Source organism: Mytilus edulis, chromosome 7 (assembly GCF_963676685.1).
Source record: "Mytilus edulis chromosome 7, xbMytEdul2.2, whole genome shotgun sequence".
Classification (NCBI taxonomy): Eukaryota; Metazoa; Mollusca; class Bivalvia; order Mytilida; family Mytilidae; genus Mytilus; species Mytilus edulis.
In genome coordinates this window covers 89,035,485-89,061,855 of record NC_092350.1, presented here as the reverse complement: position 1 = coordinate 89,061,855, position 26,371 = coordinate 89,035,485, and the positions used below count along the sequence as shown (strand labels likewise).

Here is a 26,371-nt window from a genome sequence, read left to right as displayed (position 1 = left end):
CCTCATAATCATCAAACTGTCCGTCTTATGCTTGCCATTGCACCCATCTGAAATTACAGCACAAAACTTTGTTTATACTAATGACATAATATTTACATATGCATCTCGACATGATATTATTATTCAGTATCTGTTCTAGGAGTTATGTCAGCGCAAATTTTCTTTCAAATTTTAATGCACAGTTTGAGTTTACTGTTTTTAAGACGTTTTTTGTTTGGTAAGGAATTGGGGGTTGGGGTGGGGTGCTTTTGTTTATGTATTGTCATTTTTGAGTTAGATACATTTATTAGTTATGTACAATCAATTGAAGAAATCATTCATGCAAGCCATTTATATCTAAGACATTTTTGCATGTGCAGTTATAATTGATATTCAATACCAATCAAAATTTAGCTTTATTTGACATCATTTTTCAACGCGTCTTTTTACAATCAAAATTAAAATTGCTAAATTGCAAATATTTTTACTCTAAGTGAGAGGTTAATTGTTGTCGAGCCTGCAACTTTTGTTGCAGAATGCTCGACATAGGGATAGTGATCCGGCGGCAGCTACGGTGGCAGCTGCGTTAACTAACTTCTTAAAAGCTTTATATTTTAGAAGGTAGAAGACCTGGATGCTTCATACTTTGTATATAGATGCCTCATGTTACAAACTTTCCATCAGTCACATGTCCAATGTCCTTGACCTCATTTTCATGGTTCGGTGACTACTTGAAAAAAAAGTTAAGATTGTTTGTAATGTTAAATTCTCTCTTATTAAACATGTGTTATAAGTAATTGGATAACTATATTTGGTATGTGCGTACCTTGCAAGGTCATCATGCCCCTCAGACAGTTTTTACTTGACCTCGACCTCAATTTATGGATCAGTGAACAAGGTTAAGTTTTGGTGGTCAAGTCCATATCTCAGATACTATAAGCAATAGGTCTAGTATATTCGGTGTATGGAAGGACGGTAAGGTGTACATGTCCAACTGGCAGGTGTCATCTGACCTTGACCTCATTTTCATGGTTCAGTGGTTATAGTTAAGTTTTTGTGTTTTTGTCTGTTTTTCTTATACTATATGCAATAGGTCTTCTAAATTTGATGTATGGAATGATTGTAAGGTGTACATGTCTAGCTGACAGGTGTCATCTGACCTTGACCTCATTTTCATGGTTCAGTGGTCAAAGTTAAGTTTTTGTGTTTTGGTCTGTTTTTCTTTTACTATATGCAATAGGTCTTCTAAATTTGATGTATGGAATGATTGTAAGGTGTACATGTCTAGCTGACAGGTGTCATCTGACCTTGACCTCATTTTCATGGTTCAGTGGTCAAAGTTAAGTTTTTGAGTTTTGGTCTATTTTTCCAATACTTTATGCATTAGGCCAACTATATTTGGTGTATGGAAATATTTTATGATCTATATGTCTGTTTCGCAGGTTTTATTTAACCTTGACCTCATTTTCACGGTTTATTGCTCAGTGTTAAGTTCTTGTGTTTTTGTCTGTTTTTCTGAATTTATAAGCAATAAGTCAACTATATTTGATGTATTGAAGAATTGTTGGCTGTACATGTCAGCCTAGCATGGTTCATCTGACCTTGACCTCATTGTCATGGTTCATTGATCAATGTTTTGTTTTTTTGGTTAATGTTGAGTTTATGTGACAGTTGTAATAAAGCTTTATATTTGGTCTATCAACATAATATCTATGATTAGTAAAGAAGGCGAGACGTTTCAGAGTGTGCACTCTTGTTATATTTTATAGTGTGTGTTTCTATGTTAGGATGATACACTATTGTTCTTTATAAAAGTGAAAGTCGGTACCTATTAGATTGTTTAAACCATGAGTTCCAAATGGTGAAGTTGAAATCATCCCTTCATAAAGTTTAAGGACGCAATCACAAGTTGGTTGACTGTTATGGAATAACCGTTTCACAGATAATATCGGACATGTTCCTTATGTCGAAACTACAATACCCTTACCTTTACACGAATGTGACCTACCGAATTATACTTTTTTTGGATTTGTAATAACATAATAAACACGACGGGTGCCACATGTGGAGCAGGATCTGCTAACCCTTCAGAAGCATCCGATATCACCTCAGTTTATAATGGCGTTCGTATTGCTTAGTCTTTAGTTTTCTATGTTTTGTTATATGTACTATTATTTGTCTCTTTGTCTTTTTATTTTTGGTCATGGCGTTGTCAGTTTGTTTTCGATATATGAGTGTGACTGTCCCTCTGGTATTTTTAGTCCCGCTGCAAGTCTTTCTGATGTTCAGTAGTTGTCTTTGTTGATGTGGTTCATAACTGTTTATCGTTTCTTGTGATATATATATATATAGACTTTGATTACCTCCCTCACACTTCTTGAAAATTATGCATACAGAAATGATGATTGTCTTGAGATGATCAGCTGTAAAAAAAAAGTTATTAGTTACTATTGATCAATATTAATTTTAACCATGACTGTATGTCATTTTATATTTTGATATTTAATGAGGTATTTAAATGAGTAATTATTGTTGCAAACTCCATTAGAAATTTGAATTGAGATTATTTTTGAAATAAGGTGAAGGGGAGGTAAAATAAAATTGGGAGGGAGATACACATTTGTCGGTGGGGTGGTACAATTTTGCTCATTTAAGATTTCAGAAATTAAAATGAAAATTTCTTCATTAATTTGTTTTAAGGAGATTGATATCCAACATCATAGGGTATTGCTCAAGAGCAAAATAAAATAATTTCATTAGACCATATTTATTCTGTGTCAGAAACCTAAGCTGTGTCAACTTTTCAATCACAACCCAAATTCAGAGCTGGGTCAAGCTCGAATGTTGTGTCTATACTTTTCCCAACTGTTCAGGGTTCGACCTCTGTGGTTTTATAAAGCTGCGCCCTGCGAAGCATCTGGGTAATATATATATATATATATATATATATATTATTGACCTATCATGGTTTACTTTTATAAATTGTTATTTGGATGGAAAGTTGTCTCATTGGCACTCACACCAAATCTTCCTATATCTAGACCGTTGGTTTTCCTGTTTGAATAGTTTAACAGTTGTCAATGTTAAGACCCTGTATAGCTTGCTGTTTGGTGTGATTGAAGGCTCTGTGTCGAAGTTCGTACTTTGACCTTAACGTGCTATGATAGTTTACTTTTAACATTTGTGACATGGAAGGGGAGTTGTATCTTTGTCACTCATACCACATCTTCCTACTTATATTGTAGTCTGGGTTTGGTATATACACATAGAATGTTATCACCCTCTAATGTACAATGCCATAGAAGCGCATCATATAGAACACCGTATAGCGGATTATTTTAGCGGGTGTAAAATATCGCGGTTGACATCTAAAAAGGTATACGAAATATTTAGGCAGTAATTATTTTGGCGGATTAAAAACTTTTATCAATTTTATTGCATGTGCGCTTTTTAATTGGCGGAATTTATTTTTGCGATTTTGTTCTATCTGCGAAAATAAGCGAAAATGTACACACCGCGAAAATCACCCGCTTTAAGTTAAGCATTTATTTTAACTTTTTATACTAGAATTCTTTTTTGTTCTTCTTATAGGAAGTTATAACGCCATGGATGTTGTTTACAATAAGGTTTTAATGACTTCAAGAGACGAGAAGGGAACAAATTCAAGTGAAAAGTTAGACCAACATCAAGCATCAGATATTAGTCCTGCTGGAAGTAAAGACGATAACATGGGTAATCCAGGTGTTCTACAGCAATCACAAGCTATGGCATTGCCTCTGCCATCAAACACATCAGATACTATCTCTAACCAACCCCCATCAGCCATACCTTTATCACCGGAGACGTCCTCCATTGTGCCTCTATCAAGACAGCAGTTGAAACAGAAAATGAAAGCAAAGATGACTATAGATGAAATCAGAAGAAAAATGGAAAAAGTCCTAAAGAGTGGAAAGTACAAGATGAAAGTTGGAAGACTCATCTTCTGGGATTTTGGTGGACAGTATGTTTATTATACAACACACCAGACCTTCATGACCTATAGAGCTTTGTTTCTTGTTGTTTTTGATGGAAGCAAAGGATTACATAAGCAGGTTCCTGATGTCTTGTGCTTTCCAGGGCAGCATATGACTCCAACCCCAGCAGGTATTATTATAAAACTATTCATTTTATTAATCAACTTTGTACTTGTTTGGCTCTATAAATATTTTGATATGAGCGTCACTGATGAGTCTTATGTAGACGAAACGCGCGTCTGGCGTACTAAATTATAATCCTGGTACCTTTGATAACTATTTACACCACTGGGTCGATGCCACTGCTGGTGGACGTTTCGTCCCCGAAGGTATCACCAGCCCAGTAGTCAACACCTCGGTGTTGACATGAATATTAATGATGTGGTCATTTTTATAAATTTCCTGTTTACTAAACTTTGAATTTTTTAAAAACTAAGGCTTTTCTTATCCCAGACATAGATTACCTTAGCCGTATTTGGCACAACTTTTTGGAATTTTGGATCCTCAATGCTCTTCAACTTTGTACTTGTTTGGCTCTATAAATATTTTGATATGAGCGTCACTGATAAGTCTTATGTAGACGAATCGCGCGTCTGGCGTACTAAATTATAATCCTGGTACCTTTGATAACTATTATTAATATAAACATATAACGCGTTCAAGACTTACAAATCATTAAAACATGAACTTTGTTGTTAACTGATCATACGAATTCCAAAATTCATCGATTGAACCAGAGGTGTAAGTAAGAGGATGGAAATCAATGATGAAACATGCTGACAGACGGAAGCTTTTATACAAAATGAAAAATCCAGAGAGAAACAGGTGTTTGTAATCGCGATCTTTAATATATTTCAATCAAATGGGGTTCGCAAGGTATTGAATGAATGAATGAATGAATGAATCTTTATTGCTTTAGCATAAAACTCGGTCAAATTAAATATTCAAAATTCCATTGATGGTTTTTTTGGAATTAATCCATGATTCATTGGAAAATAACATATTGTTAACTTGGTGATATGGGCAGTGATCAAAATTGAATTCATAGTGACATTGAGTCAGAGAACTCACTTTGAAATGGCAATAACCTTTAAAAATAAAAGAACATTTTATGTATTTAGTTACAGACAAAAAACACAAGGAATTACTAGAAACCAATATCGATATTGCAAACTCAAGCCAGCTATTTATCCCGAAAATCCATATAACTGGAAGTAAGAGATGTATTGTATTGATATATTGTATTTTCAGTTTTTTTACAACACTGGGTCAACTGTATCCTTACCTATTGTAAGGCAGTATATACAGGAATTCCAAAGATCTTGTTTGTTGCAACTCATAAAGACAAAGTACCAAAGGTAAGTGAACTAATGCTAACTAATATACAGACACGTCAGATAATGGCATATATTATTCTTTACATCACTTATTTTCACTAACAATTCAGCACACAATCGAACTTATTCATTTAATGTATTTATTGTATGCCTATCATTTAGTATTTGAAGGGCCTTAGTGATCGAGTGGTCTGAATAGTTCATATATTGTAATACCATCCCGTTAATACCGAGAAGTGAGGTACAAATAATCAATTAACATATTAAAGAAACTACCTGCGGTGTAATAATGCAAATTGGTCATGTTGGCAAAAATTTTATTAATATAATATTATTTTATTGGTTGTCCAGCTGTAAGGAGAAACTAAAATAACATTTTCTTGAAAAGTTTATTGTTTTATAATTGGATAATTCATAATAACTACTGTCCCTACTGTAACAAGGTTGCAGAAGTGATGTTACTAACTTTAGTGTGGTTTATGCATTAACATTTGTGAATTAATCAGTTGGAGGTAACCACTTATGAAGTCAATACTGTTTGTTATAAAGTTTCATTAGCTTTGGTAGATAGTGCTACGAATGAGCAAAACACGTCGTACCTTTGTTGCATAAGTTACAATGAAGTAAAACTTATATGTAAAATCTTTCAATCATTCGTCAAACCTTCATCATTTGCTTGATATGTCCATTGTAGAGGAAAATATTCCTACTTTTTTGGGGGGAAGTTGTTTAATAATAATCCAAACTTAAGGTAAATAAATTTGTGTCAAACAAATATGTTACACAAATGTTTGGACAAATATTAGATCAATTGAGAATGAAGCATCGTTTCTGTCAAAGGTCAGAATCACAACAGCAGATTGAAATTAAGGCATGTTTGTTGTTAGAATATAACAGAAAAAGGCAAATTTAGGATTATTGAGAATACCTATACAAGATCTGACATCATTATTTTGATTGCACCAGATCAGATGCACATTTCTGCAATGTCTCTGTACTAATTCGAAAGGTTCAAATATTTTAAAATCAAGAATCTATTACAGACTTTGAAGATAGGATTTTTACCAACAAATTGAAAAACTGAGTTTTTTTTCAGTTCAATAACTGAAGTTTTAATGATGACACAATGGAAATCAATTTCTATATTGACGTATTTCACTGTTACAGTTATCGTGTAGTGATCTTTGATTGTATTGACAATGTACCAGAATGTCGTTTCAGTGCGAAAACTTCTAAATCTAGTCCTCTTCAAAAATGATGTTTGTGATGAAAGTATGGAGGTCAAATTAAATATTCAAAATTCCATTGATTCTTTTTTGGAATTAATCCATGATTCATTGGAAAATAACACTTAATATCAATTTTGTGCAATTACTAAGAACACTTAACATAGTTTAATGTAATCACATTTCAATCTCAATATGTTGATCGTTGAATATTCTATTTTTTGGCATTTAGGGGTTGGCCCCATGAATTGCTTAATTGTTTTACATGAACAACCAATAAACAGTTTGCTGTCATTTTACACGCCCTTATTTAGTTTTTTCTTTTAATTGCTTAGGAGTATTAAACTTGTCTAAAATCATCAACTTTTTATTTTGGATTACTGGATTCAATGATAACTTAGTTTTACATGAACTAAGTCAGTGCAAACATTGCATTTCACCATAAAATCTTATAACTCTCTGTTCTTCTGTATTTTTTAATAGGAAGATATTGAAACACGGCGTACAGAGTTGTATAGTGGAGTAGAAGAGTTATTTAAAGACCACGAAGGACGAGGACATCTGGTGATTGCCAACCAAATATTTGTCAATGCCACAGACAAAACAGACCCAGAGATCGATGTCCTTAAGAAAGCAATCACAGACCTTACCTTTCAACATCCTTGTTGGGGAGAGTCAATGCCCAATGCTTCTGTTCCTCTTGAACTTGAGATTGCTAATTTGGTAGCAAAAGGGAAACAAGTATTGTCATTGAGAGAAGTTGAAGAATTGAATTCCATCAATAAGGTGTCCGTCTTGTCAAACGAAGAGCTGAGAGATTTTCTACAATTTCACCACTCACTGGGGAAATTGGTCTATTTTGATACCCCACAGTTGAAAGGTTATGTGATCATCAGTCCGCTGCTTCTGGTCGAAGTGATGAGATCCTTTGTTACAGGTATTATATGATATACTATCCACTTGTACATTCTCCATGGCCATCAAACCCAGCCAGGTGTCTATATAATATGTTAATAATCTAATTATATTACATTGTCATATCGGGGCCTTTCATAGCTGACTATGCGGTATGGGCTTTGCTTATTGTTGAAGGCTGTACGGTGACCTATAGTTGTTAATGTCTGTGTCATTTTGGTCTCTTGTGGACATTTGTTTCATTGGCAATCATACCACATCTTCTTTTTTATAATTATGCTAGATAATTGTCAAAACAATTCAAAAGACTTTCAAAATAAAAAAATTGCAGTTCTAAAACTTTCTAGAAAAATTCTCAAACACAGACTCATAAATCAACCAATTATAATACTGGATATGATGTTTGATGGTGTACAAATGAAAGTTTTAAGATAAAAGGCCTTACATATAAACAATCACAGATACAAAAGGCAGTGAAACAAAGACTTGATCAACTGACAATTGCCATTTCTTGATGTCAAAAAATGTTCTTCTCTGAAACTACTAAAACAGTTGCAACCAAATGTTCATTGGAGTATCTTTTCTAAATAGTCTGTGCTTGTATCGCTGCTGTCAGTCATTCAAATGGCTGCACAATAATACATAAGGTTAACATGTGTTAATGATCTCAATATCTTTATGTGTAATAGATAGGGAAAATAGAAGTAGGTCAAACATGATCAGAACATTAATATCTTCCTACTTTCTGCCTTTATCTTAATAATCAGGTCATCCCTGTAGTTTGTATAAGAATTAACTGCATATTACCATTTTTTTTTATCAATATGAGATTTTGAATATATTTATTTAACCAAACAATTAAAAACTTCAATAAAGTCATTATTTGTAGTATCAAGTTTGACTCGAACCCCAAATTTAGTCAAACTAAATACATGAACATTGATATTTGCCATTTTCTCTGCTTAGTACGCATCAAGAGTATGCGTTATGACTAGAACGCTCCGAGTCAGAATATGATGTCCAGCTAGATTGACAAGTCTTTCAGTTGACTGTAAATGTTTCAATTATGTTATAACAAAAAATACAGAAACACTAAAAAATTATCCACCAAATTCGAAAATTAAAAATAAATCTCAAATATCATTGATAAATCATGAATGTGCTTTTTCAACTAAAAAGTTAAATAACAAAAGTACTGAACTTCAATAAAAATTCAAATCGGAAAGTCTTTTATTTAAAGTCAAAATCAAAAGCTGAAACACATCAGACGAATCGATTACAGTCATATTCCTGACAGTTGCATAAAATTTCATTATATTGTCAACAATGTATTCTTTTTACTTTTAATGCAATCTGTTATGTTTGTTAATTTGTAGATCTGTTTAGTATCCCTTGTTTAATTATACAAAACATCATCGTAATGTATGTAACCTCTTAGCAAAACTTAAACAAATTAGACCAAAGTCATTATCAGTGTTATTAGAGTATATATATATATTTTTTTGGTGTTTTGAGCTCGTTTTTTATAATAAGATTTGTTTAAAACTTTTTTAATTTGTACTTTGTTTGAATTTTACTTTACAGATATTGCCTTCTGGCCAAAGAAAGGCCTTATTAGAAATACTTTCGAAAGGATGTCAAGCAGTGGAATAATACAAAGAAAAGATCTTTATCTTATTTGGGAACAAAAGCATTTCAATAAGATATCCCCCTACAAAGACTTCATATTTGATATGCTCATCCATCTTGATATTCTATCAGAACAGCGAAGATATGATACTAATACGGGAAGTCGGTTACCAGTGGAAAACTTCTTTGTTCCCTGTATGCTCACTCAAAGAAATGACACAAGATTCATGACCACTGAATGTACACCAGACAAAGCCATCAGTCTAGCTTTTGTTTTCAAAGGAACAATAATACCACCAGCCTTACCGAATCGTCTCATTAGCGCATGTCTAAGTATGTGGACCGTAAAGACGTATGAAGGAAAACAACTCCTGTTTTCAGGATTCGTTGGTTTATCATTCGATAAAGCACATGATATTGTAGTATGTGTTGAAGGTAACAAGATATTGCTCTACATAGTCCATGAAACCTTCAATGGACTGATTGTACCAGATATTGCCACTGGTATCAAGGAATGCATGTATACAACACTAGAGAGAATCTCAGAATTCTATAAGTCCACAGTCTCCTCCAGCAGCCAGAAACTACCCTTCCATATTGAATATGCATGCTCCAGTTTAGAATGTCATATACCTGAAGAGGCAGCATTTACAACTGATGAATGGATCTGTGAGGAACATCAGATTGTACATACTAAAGACAAGTGGAATGTTTGGAATCAAGATCAGGTAAATATAGTTCTTGGATAAACATCGGATTGTACATACTAAAGACAAGTGGAATATTTGGAATCAAGATCAGGTAAATATAGATCTGGGATAAACATCGGATTGTACATACTAAAGACAAGTGGAATATTTGGAATCAAGATCAGGTAAATATAGATCTAGGATAAACATAAGATTGTACATACTAAAAACAAGTGGAATATTTGGAATCAAGATCAGGTAAATATAGATCTGTAATAAACATCAGATTGTACATACTAAAGACAAGTGGAATATTTGGAATCAAGATCAGGTAAATATAGATCTGTGATAAACATCAGACTGTACATACTAAAGACAAGTGGAATATTTGGAATCAAGATCAGGTAAATATAGATCTGTGATAAACATCAGACTGTACATACTAAAGACAATGTTTGGAATCAAGATCATGTAAATATAGATCTGGGATAGACATAAGATTGTACATACTAAAGACAAGTGGAATGTTTGGAATCAAGATCAGGTAAATATAGATCTGTAATAAACATCAGATTGTACATACTAAAGACAAGTGGAATATTTGGAATCAAGATCAGGTAAATATAGATCTGTGATAAACATCAGACTGTACATACTAAAGACAATGTTTGGAATCAAGATCATGTAAATATAGATCTGGGATAGACATAAGATTGTACATACTAAAGACAAGTGGAATGTTTGGAATCAAGATCAGGTAAATATAGATCTGTGATAAACATCAGATTGTACATACTAAAAACAAGTGGAATATTTGGAATCAAAATCAGGTAGCTTTTGTAATAAGTGTTTTTAGTTTTTTGATTATTTTGTGCTTCTGATACAGTTTCCATCTGAAGCACTTATTGCGTTGTGCTGTGCATTGGTTGCAGTTAGAAAATATTTTGCATGTCCTCTTGTGAAAAACACATTAAATTCATTTTCATTCTTGTAAACTGATGTTTTAATAAAAATAGACAATATAAATCGCTATTGCTTTTAACTATATGTAAAATATTTATTTTTTCTTATCCTGATATGTCATTCCCACTCTGTTTCTTCTTGTAGAAAAAAAAATCCGGATATAGACTTTTGATATACTCTATAAGCATAACAGCCTCATTTTGTACTTTGGAAGAAAGGATTAGTCCAAAATAACAAAAACAGACATCTTAATACCAATTTTGTCATTAATGTATTTATATAGAGCAATATCTTGTTTCAGGCAAAAGAACAATGTGAAGTGGACTGTCCAGGTAAATAGTATAAATAGTTATTGTCAAACTGGTTTTCACACGCACGTCAAAATTTTGACGCGACGTATTATGGTATACACATGTCCGGTGTCCGTCCGTACATCTGTCTGTCCGTCCGTCTGTTTGTCTGTCCGGCGTAAACATGTCGCACCGTAACTTGAGAACGACTTATCCAAATTTCATGAAAATTAATATAGTTGTTTCTTATGATGGTCAAATGATCTGTATACTTTTTGGTGAAAATTAGATTTAAACTTTTTGATTTACGGCACTTTGTAACTAAATCAGGGGTGTGTTGTTTTTTTTACATGTCGCACTGTATCTCAAAAACGATTCTTGATTATGGCTTAAAAATTTAAACACTTCTGAGTTATATTAATCTTATTATGATTCAAAATTTCATTTTCAAGTTATTGAGTATTTTGTAAAAAAAGGGGGAGGGTTTTTTACATGTCGCGCCATATCTCCAAATCGCTTTATGATTATTGCTACAAACTTTACACATGTCTTTGATATATTAATCTTAAGATATGTATACTTTTTAATGATGATTCAAAATTTCATTTTTTAGTGATTGAGTATTTTGTAAAAAAGGGGGAGGGTTTTTTTTTTACATGTTGTGCCGTATTATATAACAATTTATGATTATTGCTTAAAAGTTTACACACTTCTTTGTTATATTGATCTAAAGATCTGTATACTTTTTGGTGATGATTCAAAATTTTATTTTTGAGTTATTGAGTATTTTGTTAAACAGGGGAGTTTTTTTTTACATGTCGCGCCGTATCTCAAAAATAATTTATGATTATTGCTTAAAACTTTACACACTTCTTTGTTGTATTAATCTTAAGATCTGTATACTTTTTGGTTTTGATTCAAAATTTTATTTTAGTGATATTCAGTTTTTTGTAATAAAAAAAAAACCCAGGGTGGGGGGTTTCCCGCCGTGTCTAAAAAAGATAGAAACTATTTATGATTATTGCATATAACTTTTACATAAGATGTCGGGCGTATCATGCGCTCATAGCGCAGCTGTTGATTTACAATGTTTCAATCAAAAGGTGTACAAACAGAGTACTTACAAGTATGTAATGCCTATTCTGTAGTATTATCATCAACATTCTTCAGTTTTGAACAGAATATATCAGGTTGTTCCTTGTCAACTTTGTGTTTGCATAACGTACAGGTTAAAGTTATAAGATTTTGCTTTCAACATGTGTCGCTAACGATATAAAAAAGGTCTAGTAATTATATATAACTGCTCCATTCCGATTGGGTATTTGTCCAACACACATTAATTATAGAAAATATTGTCAAAGTGTACTTTGCCTTTATGATAGAAAGTGATTTGATATATATATGGTCCGCGTTGATATCAAAAAGTTGTAGATAGTAAACAGTATACATGTTTCCTTAATCAGTTACATGCAAAAAAGGGGGACGAATGATACCAGAGGGACTGTCAAACTCGGAAATTGAAAATAAACTGACAACGCCATGGCAAAAAAATGAAAAAGACAAACAGACAAACAGACAAACAATAGTACACATGACACAACATAGAAAACTAAAGAATAAACATCACGAACCCAACCAAAAACTAGTGGCGATCTCAGGTGCTCCGGAATGGTAAGCAGATTCTGCTCCACATGTAGCACCCGTCGAGTTGCTTATGAGATAACAAATCCGGTTAATAGTTTGATTCGATAGGTCACATTTATGAAAAGGAGATGATTGTAGTTCCGACGTAAGGAACATATCCGATATCGTTTGTGAAACGGTAATTCCAAAACGGTCAACCAACTTGTGATTGCGTCCGTAAAATTTACGTAGACATGATTTCAACTTCACCATTTGGAACTCTTGATTTACTAGCTTCCTTGTGAGCAACAAACCGCTATCAATAAAATCATGATAGGAAATTCAAGCACAGGAATATCGTATCAATTGGGAGATGTATACACCGTATATAGGTGCTGCTGGAATGTTGCTTCTTAAAAATGGAAAGTTCACAATTGGAAAGCTACCTAGGTCCAAACCCCGTATTGATTGTGTTAACATATTGTATTGATTAACTTGCAATACATGTATTTTAAATAACGAGAAATTAAATTTGTACAGCATTCAAATTTTATATTTGTGAATTCAAGTGAGGAAAAAATACTATAAAAAAGTTATGCATTATCAATAATGTATCTTAATGAAAGCAGTAAATAGCTAACAAAGATACCAGGATTATAATTTAGTACGCCCGACGCGTGTTTCGTCTACACAAGACTCATCGGTGACGCTCATATCAAAATATTTATAAAGCCGAACAAGTACAAAGTTGAAGAGCATAGAGTATTCAAAATTCCAAAAAAAGTTGTACCAAATACGGTTACGGTAATATATGTCTGAGATAAGAAAATCCTTAGTTTTTCCAAAAATTTAAAGTTTTGTAGGTTGCACTTTGTAAATACAGCTGTTGCTCAAAACACGCCTCTTTTGGGGAGAAATTGAATATTCATAGAACATGAATTTTGTTTACATACTGGTTCTCAGTTATGCTCTCTGCGTTTCATATCGCAGAGACAGAACTTGGGAATGTTACCAGTAAATAAACACGTGCATATTGTTTACATTGAAATCTGTGGTAACCTTTCATTCGAGGTGGAGGTAGTTAAGGAAATTAGTGTAAGTTTTAACTCTGAGAAGTTCAAGGCATATAAACATTGAAAATATGCCGCACAGCCCTATATTTTGACCTTTGAAAAAAATTGTGGTGCATATGAACTTTCAATTCTAGGATAAGGTTTCAGTGGTACAGTTTTAGCCGTAAAAGGAGTTCCTATGGGAAATTGCATTGTCAATATTTACAGAAATGCAACCTGTAACAGGAAATTTATAAAAATGACCACATTATTGATATTCATGTCAGCACCGAAGTGTTGACTACTGAGCTGGTGATACCCTCGGGGACGAAACGTTCACCAGCAGGTAAAGGTACCTTATTTTTTAAATGAATTTGCTTTTAAAGACATCATGTACTAGTAAATGCAATTTTGTTTACGTGAAATAGCGAGAGCATAATTTCCATTCTACAGTTCTTTTAAGATCATGTAAAAGTATGTGCCTTCTTGACTTTTGTTTTGAAATAAAGTTCATTGGATTAGGCATTCCTCTAACATAATATTGAAATTACAGTTTTACAGGTAACTCTTTTACTTGGAAATTTTAAAACTTTAAAGGTTACATAACAGATTTCATTTATGAACGCAGTGATTCAAGAAATACAGCGCCCTCTATCGTTTTATCTTAATTCGTCATTCATCAGTGTAAAGAATGATAACATCGTATTGTTAAACCTTAATGTGTTTGCAATTAGTCGTGTTTATTTCCACATGGTATTTGTGGTATTAGGAAGTAGGAATACTGGACTGGTTTATAATTACGATGCTGGTATTTCGTAGTGAAACAGTTAAAAAGAATCAATCTAGATTTCTTCTACAAGATAAACGCCAAGTGCCTTTTTCAAGTGCTTTAACTCTTTTGTTGTTATTTATTTACCGAAATTATCGTTTTTTGTATGAAAAGATAATATGGGATGCATATTTGGCGTATTTCAATGACTATTCGTTTTGATAGACGTGAGGGATTAAAAGTAGAACTAGTGGTGTTGAGGCCCTCTTTTTTAGTTTTTGAGCATGTATGTACCATTCTTTCATGTAAATGAGTTTTTGGGTGGGGCTGGGGCCTTTTTTTATCATTTTTTGTCATTGTCGTTTTCCATCATGGTTGTATAAAAGCTTTATTCATGAAACCAAACTTGGACACAATCAATGAACCAATTTGCCAACTTACATGACTGTCAAGGGTTAATATATAATTAAGGTGTGAACTGTTTTGAATTCACTATCATATTGTAAACTGTTATAGATAGAGAAAATATAATTGGATGCAAACGTTCACAGTGTCAAGATCTTCCAACTGTCCAGGTTGATTAAAACTGTAAGACCTCCCCTGAATTGAGGTATTGCCCTTACATGTCAATTTTTACCATTTCAGTTTCCAGTTGTGCTTTTATCTTCAAATTTGTACATGATGACTTGTAAATATAAAGAGAAATCCAGAATTATAGTTATAACACAACAGTGAATAATAGTAAACAAGATACAAAAGGTCTGAGCAGCTAACAAGACAAGTGAAAAAATGTAAAAAGAAGAGAAAGCAACAAAGGGGCAGTCAAAAACCAAACAATAATGACCTGAAGGTCATTTTTTTTAATTCTTTAATTCCAATGGAAATGAATAACTGTTATATTATATGAACGTATTTACAAAGCTTGTTTAATACGGCAGGGCGTTGCTCTGAAGCTTGACTGCTTTGGTTACTAATTGGAACAGTAAGACCACATAGTGCTACAAATAGAAAAATATTGAAATTTTGAATCTAGATAAGGGATGAAAAGTTTCTATTGAGAAGTCGTTTTAGATATATATAGTTAAGCAGATCAAAAGTATAACTTCATTTGGTCCACTTTTCAAATTGTCCCACCAAAAAAAATATATTACTATATTCTATAGACTTTGTTGTGACACTTTTAAGTTTTCAGCAATCTCTTAATCGTTAGCCTTCTCATGATAGGTAAATTCTGATGTTATTATCATTTGGGACCATATTTTCAATTTAAGCATCTCTTCTGTGTGAAGTTTTTCATCTATCTATACACAACTTGTTAACTTTGGTAAATAATAAGATACAGATTGATTGTCATGGGATATTTTCATGCACTCAGAAGTTTATTCAATATCTACTATGTACAATGATCACACGAGTTTCTTACCTTTTAAGGAGTCTAATGTTGTGGATGCTTTGTCCTTTCTTCGAGACTTACATGTTGTTGTTCCAGCAAACAATGCCTCAAACAATAATATTCACTTGTTTTTGAGTATTAAAAAATCTTACTGAATCCCACAACAAACACACCGATAGGATACAATTAAAATGCTAGACATGTTGATGGACAACAAATTTATGGAATTTGATAGATTGATAATTTTATCTGACAACCAGTATTCTAATTCCTACTAAGTGTGCACTATTTCTGGCCGATCTTTTTAAATACTGATATAAAACATAGCCGGAGACGTGTCGTCTGTCATGTACCCAGTCTCGGTCCACTTGAATTGTATGCACTTCCCTTAAATGTTTTATGGATTCATTAACTTTAATATAGGTCAACTACTTTCACCTTTATTTATTCAACTAGTTTTTATGATCCCTTGGTGTCTTCGTCATTTTTCTGGTTTGAGATATTAACAGTAATATACCAAACATAAATGCATATAAGTATTCATAATCATCAAGTTTTATTCTCAATAAGACTACTTGTGAAACTTGCATGTGTTATTATCTGTTGTCGAGTACACGTTTTGATATCTTTTTAATATGTTTACCAAATAAGTGTTTTGAGCCGTATGTCATAGATCAAACAGGGGCATACGATATTGTGAGCGTGAAATCGAATCAGGCTATTAATTTTCATAGTTGATCATGAATCGTTTCGCATTTTTTATGGTGTGTTTTGTTCTTCTTATCGTTGAATGTTATACAGTTACCTATAATTGTTAGCATTCTTGTTACTTAGTATTTGAATTCTGGATGATAGTTGTCTCATTGAACTTTATATCACATCTTCTTATTTTTATACATTTTCTTGTTGTTTTTTTTAAATTAACATCCCAAATAGTTCTAAATCTGCTGGTTACTACTATAAAACAGAATTTACCCTTATTTTAAGGCAAATAATGAAAACTACAAAAATATAGTGCTTACGGTTTATGTACCCTTCTGTAGCCATTTTTGTACGAATTTTTCAAACCTCAATTGTATCAAAGATATATTAAATAATAGAGATAGGCCATTTAGTACATGTTCCAAGGGGAAACTTGATGCAAAGCATTATTTGTTACTGTTTCATTGCATTTGATAGAAAAAGAGGACTTTGTGGCAAATAAATCAAGATTTTTATAGAAAATCCACAGCCTTTAATACAGAGATTTTCGTTACAAAATTTGAAACATAAATTACTCACTTTATATTCTATGATGTGCTAGTGTTTATTTTTTATAAAAAGTTCTAAGTAACCTGTAAATTCCAAAACACCTCGTGCTGAGTCACTAAAGTCGAGCGCACCCTAAAAGGTGTACTTGATTTTGGCCATATTTATACTTGTCTTAACCTAAAACTACATTTATAAACGTGTTTTAAGGAAATCAATGCTAGCACTGCATGCAATAATCCTATATCTATCAGTCATCAAATTGCCAAATATGAGAGTACATGGATAAAGGCTGTGGATTTTCTATAAAAATTTTGATTTATTTGCCACAAAGTCCTCTTTTTCTCATAAATGCAATGGAACAGTACAAAATAATGCTTTGCATCAAGTTTCCCCTTGGAATATGTAAAAAATGGCATTCATTATATCTGTAGTTTTGGTACAATTGAAGTTTGAAAAGTTCGTACAAAAATGGCTACAGAAGGGTACATAAACCTTAACATTGTTTAAACATATTCTCGAAAAGTATGTACTTATATGAACTAAAATATAGTTCAATTATATATGCCAGTTTCTTTAGAAATACTAAATATTCAACTATTAAAAGAAATAATCGCCTGTTCAAAGTACAGTATCTTTAAAAAATGAATTTTCACTTAGTATTAGTTTGTACATGTATTTACTACATGTAAATGGTACATCTGATATCTCGTTATGAATGTAAAAGCTACACTACAAGTCTGTATAGACTTTTTTTTGTATCATGTAGTGCAATGACTGTTTGGTGGTTAATCATCCTGATGTGTATTTTTGTTTTAAATCGGGTAATCAAAAACAACATATCCAATACAATTATGCAATACCATAGTCAAAAATAAAAACGACGAAAAGACAAATAACAATTGAATATCAATGCACAACAACCATTGAGAATGGGCTTAGATGCCAGTGTTACCCAAGGAGAAACAGATCCCGCCAACACCAATGCAAAAGACACGAAGGTGACATTGAAAACTACGAGTTGAGATAGACTGACTTGAATAAAGTGTACTCTTGTATCAGGCTGTTCAGTGAACATCATGTGATAAATTTGTTCAATGGACACTATACTCTTTCATTACAGAATACAGTGAATATTCTGTTGTTATTTGTACTGTTTAGACTGTACATTTGTATTCATCCTGCGTATAGTGTTTACTTGTATGAGTAAAGACACTGATAAATTCGATTCGTTACAATTGATGCTAGGTAAACTATCATAAGTATACTTTGGTTTCATCTCTTGTAAACAAAGCAACAATCAAATTAGAACAATATTTAAGCAGTCCTTTCATGGTCTGATTCTCTGTATAAGAAGTATATTTTGTACATACTTTATTATAGGTTTACATGAAGGTGCCTTAAATCAGATACCGAGTGATATTGAACTCCAAAGATTTGCCTCAACTTGTGATGAAAACACCATACGTGAATTGGCTATACATCTTGGGATGACGTTCAAAGCATGGGAAGAACTTCAAAGGAATAACCCTGATTATATTCAGATTGTCAAGTACAGAATTCTGGTCAACTGGAGAGAAAAATTTTCAGGAAAATTTATCAACATAGCGAAGGCTTTAACAGAAATGAAACTAACAACACACATGTTGTGTCAGGTAAAGTAACAGAGATTAAACTAACAACACATATGTTGTGTCATGTAAAGTAACAGAAATGAAACTAACAACACACATGTTGTGTCAGGTAAAGTAACAGAGATTAAACTAACAACACATATGTTGTGTCATGTAAAGTAACAGAGGTGAAACTAACTACACATATGTGGTGTCAGATAAAGAAACAGAGATTAAACTAACAACACATATGTTGTGTCATGTAAAGTAACAGAGATAAAATTAACTGCACACATGTTGGGTGATGTAAAGTAACAGAGATAAAATTAACTTCACACATGTTGTGTCAGGTAAAGTAACAGAGATTAAACTTACAACACATATGTTGTGTCATGTAAAGTAACAGAGGTTAAACTAACTACACATATGTTGTGTCAGATAAAGTAACAGAGATTAAACTAACAACACATATGTTGTGTCAGGTAAAGTAACAGAGATAAAACTAACAACACATATGTAGTGTCAGGTAAAGTAACAGAGATAAAACTAACTACACCTATGTTGTGTCAGGTAAAGTTACAGAGATAAAACTAACTACACATATGGTATGTCAGATAAAGTAACAGAGATAAAACTAACAACACATATGTTGTGTCAGATAAAGTAACAGAGATGTAAAAACAACACATATGTGGTGTCAGGTAAAGTAACAGAGATAAAAATAACTACACATATGTGGTGTCAGGTAAAGTAACAGAGATGAAATAACAACACATATGTGGTGTCAGATAAAGTAACAGAGATGAAATAACAAAACATATGTGGGTAAAGTAACAGAGATAAAACTAACTACACCTATGTTGTGTCAGGTAAAGTTACAGAGATAAAACTAACTACACATATGGTATGTCAGATAAAGTAACAGAGATAAAACTAAAAACACATATGTTGTGTCAGATAAAGTAACAGAGATGTAATAACAACACATATGTGGTGTCAGGTAAAGTAACAGGAATAAAAATAACTACACATATGTGGTGTCAGGTAAAGTAACAGAGATGAAATAACAACACATATGTGGTGTCAGATAAAGTAACAGAGATAAAACTAACTACACACATGTAGTGTCAGATAAAGTAACAGAGGTGAAACTAACAACACACATGTTGTGTCATGTAAAGTAACAGAGATTAAACTAACAACACATATGTTGTGTCATGTAAAGTAACAGAGGTGAAACTAACTACACATATGTGGTGTCAGATAAAGAAACAGAGATTAAACTAACAACACATATGTTGTGTCATGTAAAGTAACAGAGATAAAATTAACTGCACACATGTTGGGTGATGTAAAGTAACAGAGATAAAATTAACTTCACACATGTTGTGTCAGGTAAAGTAACAGAGATTAAACTTACAACACATATGTTGTGTCATGTAAAGTAACAGAGGTTAAACTAACTACACATATGTTGTGTCAGATAAAGTAACAGAGATTAAACTAACAACACATATGTTGTGTCAGGTAAAGTAACAGAGATAAAACTAACAACACATATGTAGTGTCAGGTAAAGTAACAGAGATAAAACTAACTACACCTATGTTGTGTCAGGTAAAGTTACAGAGATAAAACTAACTACACATATGGTATGTCAGATAAAGTAACAGAGATAAAACTAACAACACATATGTTGTGTCAGATAAAGTAACAGAGATGTAAAAACAACACATATGTGGTGTCAGGTAAAGTAACAGAGATAAAAATAACTACACATATGTGGTGTCAGGTAAAGTAACAGAGATGAAATAACAACACATATGTGGTGTCAGATAAAGTAACAGAGATGAAATAACAAAACATATGTGGGTAAAGTAACAGAGATAAAACTAACTACACCTATGTTGTGTCAGGTAAAGTTACAGAGATAAAACTAACTACACATATGGTATGTCAGATAAAGTAACAGAGATAAAACTAAAAACACATATGTTGTGTCAGATAAAGTAACAGAGATGTAATAACAACACATATGTGGTGTCAGGTAAAGTAACAGGAATAAAAATAACTACACATATGTGGTGTCAGGTAAAGTAACAGAGATGAAATAACAACACATATGTGGTGTCAGATAAAGTAACAGAGATGAAATAACAAAACATATGTGGTGTCAGATAAAGAAACAGAGATAAAACTAACAACACATATGTTGTGTCAGGTAAAGTAACAGAGATAAAACTAACAACACATATGTTGTGTCAGGTAAAGTAACAGAGATAAAACTAACAACACATATGTTGTGTCAGGTAAAGTAACAGAGATACAACTAACAACACATATGCTGTGTCAGGTAAGAAGCAGAGATAAAACTAACAACACATATGTGGTGTCAGGTAAAGTAACAGATAAAATAACAACACATATGTAGTGTCAGATAAAGTAACAGAGATAAAACTAACAACACATGTGTTGTGTCAGGTAAAGTAACAGATATAAAACTAACAACACATATGTTGTGTCAGATAAAGTAACAGAGATGAAATAACAATACATATGTTGTGTCAGGTAAAATAACAGAGATGTAATAACAACACACATGTTATGTCAGATAAAGTAAAAGAGATGTAATTACAACACATATGTTGTGTCAGGTAAAGTAGATTATTAATACACCGCTAGATGAATTACCTTCAGATTGTCTTTTAGAATCCAATCAAATCTGTTTTTACACACAATCGGTATTTTTTTACTAGCTTGATCAAATAGTTGTTGAGTTAACTAAGAAATATTTCCAGATATAGTATGAACATTGATTTCTCTAACCATGTAGCTTCCTGACATCCATTTAAATACTTTCTTGCACAAACTTGAGGGTATATATTCTCTCATTCTTTCAGCAAGCAAAACAGTAAAGTGTTATCAATTTAATTACTTTTTATACCTCCCGCTTACACCAGTATAGTTATCATGTTTTCCAGTCTGTGCGTCTGTCGTTTCAAGTTCAAGACTGCTATCTATGGAGTTGTAGTCACATCAACTTGAAACTTAAAAAATATATATGTTTATATATCTATTTTATTATTCTTGTAGGTTAAAAGAATACGAAAAGGACAATGCGGTATGTATCTAGGTAGGAGTTAGGGGTCAAAAAGAGGCCAAAACAAGCATTTGTCTAGTTTCTAGTACAATCCTTGTGTATAAGTATTTTAAGTGCTCTGAGATTCAATACCACAAATAGAAGGTTGGGATTCATTTTGGGAAATTATTGCCCAAACCGTCTTAAAAGAGGGACGAAAGATACCAAAGGGACAGTCAAACTCATAAATCTAAAACAAACTGACAACGCCATGGCTAAAAATGAAAAAGACAAACAGAAAAACAATAGTACACATGACACAACATAGAAAACTAAAGAATAAACAACACGCACCCCACCAAAAACTAGGGGTGATCTCAGGTGCTCCGGAAGGGTAAGCAGATCCTGCTCCACATGCGGCACCCGTCGTGTTGCTTATGTGATTACAAATCCGGTAAATAGTCTAATTCGGTAGGTCAAATTAGGTCCTAAAAAGTGTATAATACAACATGTACAAGCCTTTTTCTAGTTTTCAGACAATAACTTGTGTTTAAGTGTATGGACATCTCTTAATTTGAACCACTTTAAAAAAAAAAAAAAAAAATTATTCAATATAGGTTTTTTTTTAGGGGTAAACAAATAATTTCGGGGGTCAACTGTTTTCCCCTGAACATCTAAGAAATTGTAATTTTTCCATCTAACAAAAGGGTTCACAATTTATTTTGCTTATTCTTTGTATATAGTCTGAAAATATATTTACTAAGCATTGCATAACAGCACAGTAGATTGCACAACAGCCATACATCTTCAATCGAATATCAATTCAAATTATACGTTTGGATCCCGGATCAAAAAGTTCAATCCCACAAAAGAAAGGTTGCGATTTTTTGGGGGGTGATGGATTGGTCCCAATCGTTTAAGAACTAGGGTTCGCAAAGTTGCCAAAACAAGCATTTGTTTAGTTTCAGGACAATAATTTGTGCATATTAAACTCATCATAAATACCAGGATTAAAGTTTTATATTATAATTATAAACATATCAATGATAACTCAAGTCAACACAGTAGTGCTGACTACTGGGATGGTGATACCCTCGTGGAAATAAATATCTACCAGCAGTGGCATTAACCCAGTGGTTGCAAATAAACTCATCATAGATAACAGGCTTAAAATATTATATTAACGCCAGACGCTCGTTTCGTCTACAAAAGACTCATCAGTGACGCTCATAACAAAACATGTTGAAAAGGCCAAATAGAGTACGAAGTTGAAGCGCATTAAGGACCAAAAATTCATAAAAGTTTTGCCGAATACAGCTAAGCTAATCTATTCCTGAGGTAGAAAAAGCCTCAGTTTTTCTAAAATATAAAGTTTTGTTAACAGATAATCTATAATTATAAACATATCAATGGTAACTAAAGTCAACACAGAATTGCTGACTGCTGAGCTGGTGATCCCTTCGGGGAAATAAATCTCCACTAGCAGTGGGATCGACCCAGTAATTGCAAGTAAACTCATCATATATAACAGGATTAAAATTTTATATTTACGCCAGACGCGCGTTTCGTTTACAAGAAACTCATCAGTGACACTCGAATCAAAATATGTTTAAAAGGCCAAACAGAGTACGAAGTTGAAGAGCATTGAGGACCAAAAAGTTTTGCCAAATACATCTAAGGTAATATATATTCATGAGGTAGAAAAGCCTTAGCTTTTCAAAAAAATATAAAGTTTTGTTAACAGTTAATTTATAATTAGAATCATATCAATGAGAACTGAAGTGTTAACTACTGGACTGGTGATACCCTCTGGGAAATAAATCTCCAACAGTATAAGTTTTTTTACTGCTCTGAAATTGTACCAAAAGGTTCGATACCACAAGACGAAAAAACCAGATTAGTTTTAAAGGGTAATTGCCCAAACCGTTCATTTAATAATAAGCGGCCTACAAGGGTATTAAACAAGCATGTTTATTATTATACTTTTCAGACAATAACTTGTGTTTAAGTGTATTGATGTATCTTACTAGTAATTTGTACCACATTTTAAGATAAAATCATTTTTGAAAAGGGAGGGGAGGGTAAAATCTTTTTTTTTTGTGGGGAGATGCATATTTTTTCCTCAAAAGAAAGGTCACATTTTGGAGGGGATAGAAATGATAAAAAAAATTGGGAGGGGGGTCAACTGTTTTCCCCTCAAGATTTAAAAAATTGACAATTTTCCAAAGAAAAAATTAGGGGTCACAATTCATTTGCTAATTTGTTGTATATGGTCTGAAAACAGATTTACAAAATGTTGCACACCAGCACAGTGTATTGCACAACAGCAATTAATCTTCTATTTGATATAAATTCAAATCCAACAACCAATTTAAGGTTCTTTGACTTAACATTTATTCTGTGTCATTTACCTAAATCTGTCAAAAATGCAATAACAATCCAAATTCAGACCTGTATCAAGCTTGGATATTGTGTCCAGTTTTGCCCCAACTGTTCAGGGTTGGACATCTGCGGTCGTTTCCAGCTGTGCTCGGCAAAGCAGTTTTTTGTTTTAGCTCGGATGATTTTTTTACAGAGTTATAATCCTTGGAATAAGAACATTCTCTTATGTTCGAAGATATTGACTTGATATTTGTTTTATAGTTAATCATGAAACGTTATAAATGTTGTTTGATTTTTATTTTCCTTTCAGATGATTTTTTTATCTCGATCTGTCTACAACTCCTTCAGTGAAGTTTTATTCACAAAAAACAAAAATCATTTGTTTTAGTATAAATATTTGCACCCGAAGATATGTGGACTTTTTTTATGAAGAATTTTACAAATTACCGATTAAGTTATCATTTTGATCCAATACAATGCATTTTTAACCGGTTTAGGGACTATGTATTGGCGTGCAATACTCTAAGAGTGCTTTTTTTTCAAAGCGATTATAACCAACCTACCTATAAATTATGTTGAGGATCATACATTCCTTCGTCAACTTCTTTAGCATTGTCAGTGTTCTCAACATTCAGGTTCAGTTTGTATTTAAACTTTTTGTTTATACATTGTTGTACATCAATAATGTTGTCAGACTTTCATGGATTTTTTAAAAACTTGAACAGAAGCTTGTTTATGTGGACGTTTCGTCCCCGAGGGTATCACCAGCCCAGTAGTCAGCACTTCGGTGTTGACATGAAAATCAATTATATGGTCATTTTTATAAATTTTCTGTTTACAAAACTTGGAATTTTTCGAAAATCTAAGGATTTTCTTACGCCCAGGAGTAGATTACCTTAGCCGTATTTGGCACAACTTTTTGGAATTTTGGGTCCTCAATGCTCTTCAACTTTGTATTTGTTTGGCTTTTTAATTGTTTTGATCTGAGCGTCACTGATGAGTCTTATGTAGACGAAACGCGCGTCTGGCGTATTAAATTATAATCCTGGTACCTTTGATAACTATTTACACCACTGGGTCGATGCCACTGCTGGTGGACGTTTCGTCCCCGAGGGTATCACCAGCCCAGTAGTCAGCACTTCGGTGTTGACATGAAAATCAATTATATGGTCATTTTTATAAATTTTCTGTTTACAAAACTTGGAATTTTTCGAAAATCTAAGGATTTTCTTACGCCCAGGAGTAGATTACCTTAGCCGTATTTGGCACAACTTTTTGGAATTTTGGGTCCTCAATGCTCTTCAACTTTGTATTTGTTTGGCTTTTTAATTGTTTTGATCTGAGCGTCACTGATGAGTCTTATGTAGACGAAAAGCGCGTCTGGCGTATTAAATTATAATCCTGGTACCTTTGATAACTATTATGTTAAAGTAAGTATCATAGGTATATTATTTTTGTTATAATTTTGTTCGTTGTTCCATATTTTGCTTATTAAAGGACTAAAAGGTTTATTTCATAGTTTACATAGAAAAACTATCAGGGGTTCACATTTTTCAGACATAAAATATTGTGTCAATCCTTCATGGAATGACATAACACTAAATTGTTCAGAAATCTTTTTTATCATCAAAAGACAATTTCCACAGCAAAACTTTGAGCACATTTTTTTTTTTCATTATATTTCTGATAAAAAGACTTTACTTTTTTACAGTTAACATGTAGCTACAGCTGACATATAAATGGCCTTGGTTATTTGCAATAGAAAATTAACTTTTACACTCACAGCAACATTCTATGGCTAGACACAGGTTTCCACGGAACGCGTTACAAACTTTCAAATAAGTGGTGTAAGCTTTTAAGAATTAATGCTTTTACACCTGTGAAATACTGTGCGTAAGTTTTTGCTCATGTAAACTAATATTAGTGAGCTTATGTGAATAAATGCATTTAGGGTGAAAAAGAGTGCGTCAGATTTTGTAAATTAATGTTTTTATGAAATTATTTCTCTTATAATTGTCATTTTTACAGATATTACTGCAGAATATATGGATTTAATTCCAACAGATGAAATATTGGATGAACTAGCACAAGTCATAGGAGTAGTATCCTTCCAACTGGGTATAGAATTGGGATTATCTATAACATCATTAGATGCAATTCAATACAACAATGG

At 32.7% G+C, this 26,371-nt stretch overlaps 1 protein-coding gene across 1 annotated transcript in view; it reads left to right on the top strand.

The window, feature by feature from the left end:
* The window catches only part of LOC139483480 (uncharacterized), a 40,136-nt gene extending 21,346 nt beyond the window's left edge, over positions 1-18,790 (top strand). Inside the window, exons 5-11 of the mRNA XM_071267501.1 lie at positions 3,571-4,122; positions 5,244-5,350; positions 7,039-7,492; positions 9,055-9,827; positions 10,343-10,405; positions 11,053-11,083; positions 18,510-18,790. Of these exons, the coding sequence (XP_071123602.1) occupies positions 3,571-4,122; positions 5,244-5,350; positions 7,039-7,492; positions 9,055-9,827; positions 10,343-10,405; positions 11,053-11,083; positions 18,510-18,790 (2,261 nt within the window). The remainder of the gene's footprint in view (positions 1-3,570; positions 4,123-5,243; positions 5,351-7,038; positions 7,493-9,054; positions 9,828-10,342; positions 10,406-11,052; positions 11,084-18,509) is intronic.
* Positions 18,791-26,371: the final 7,581 nt, after the last annotated feature.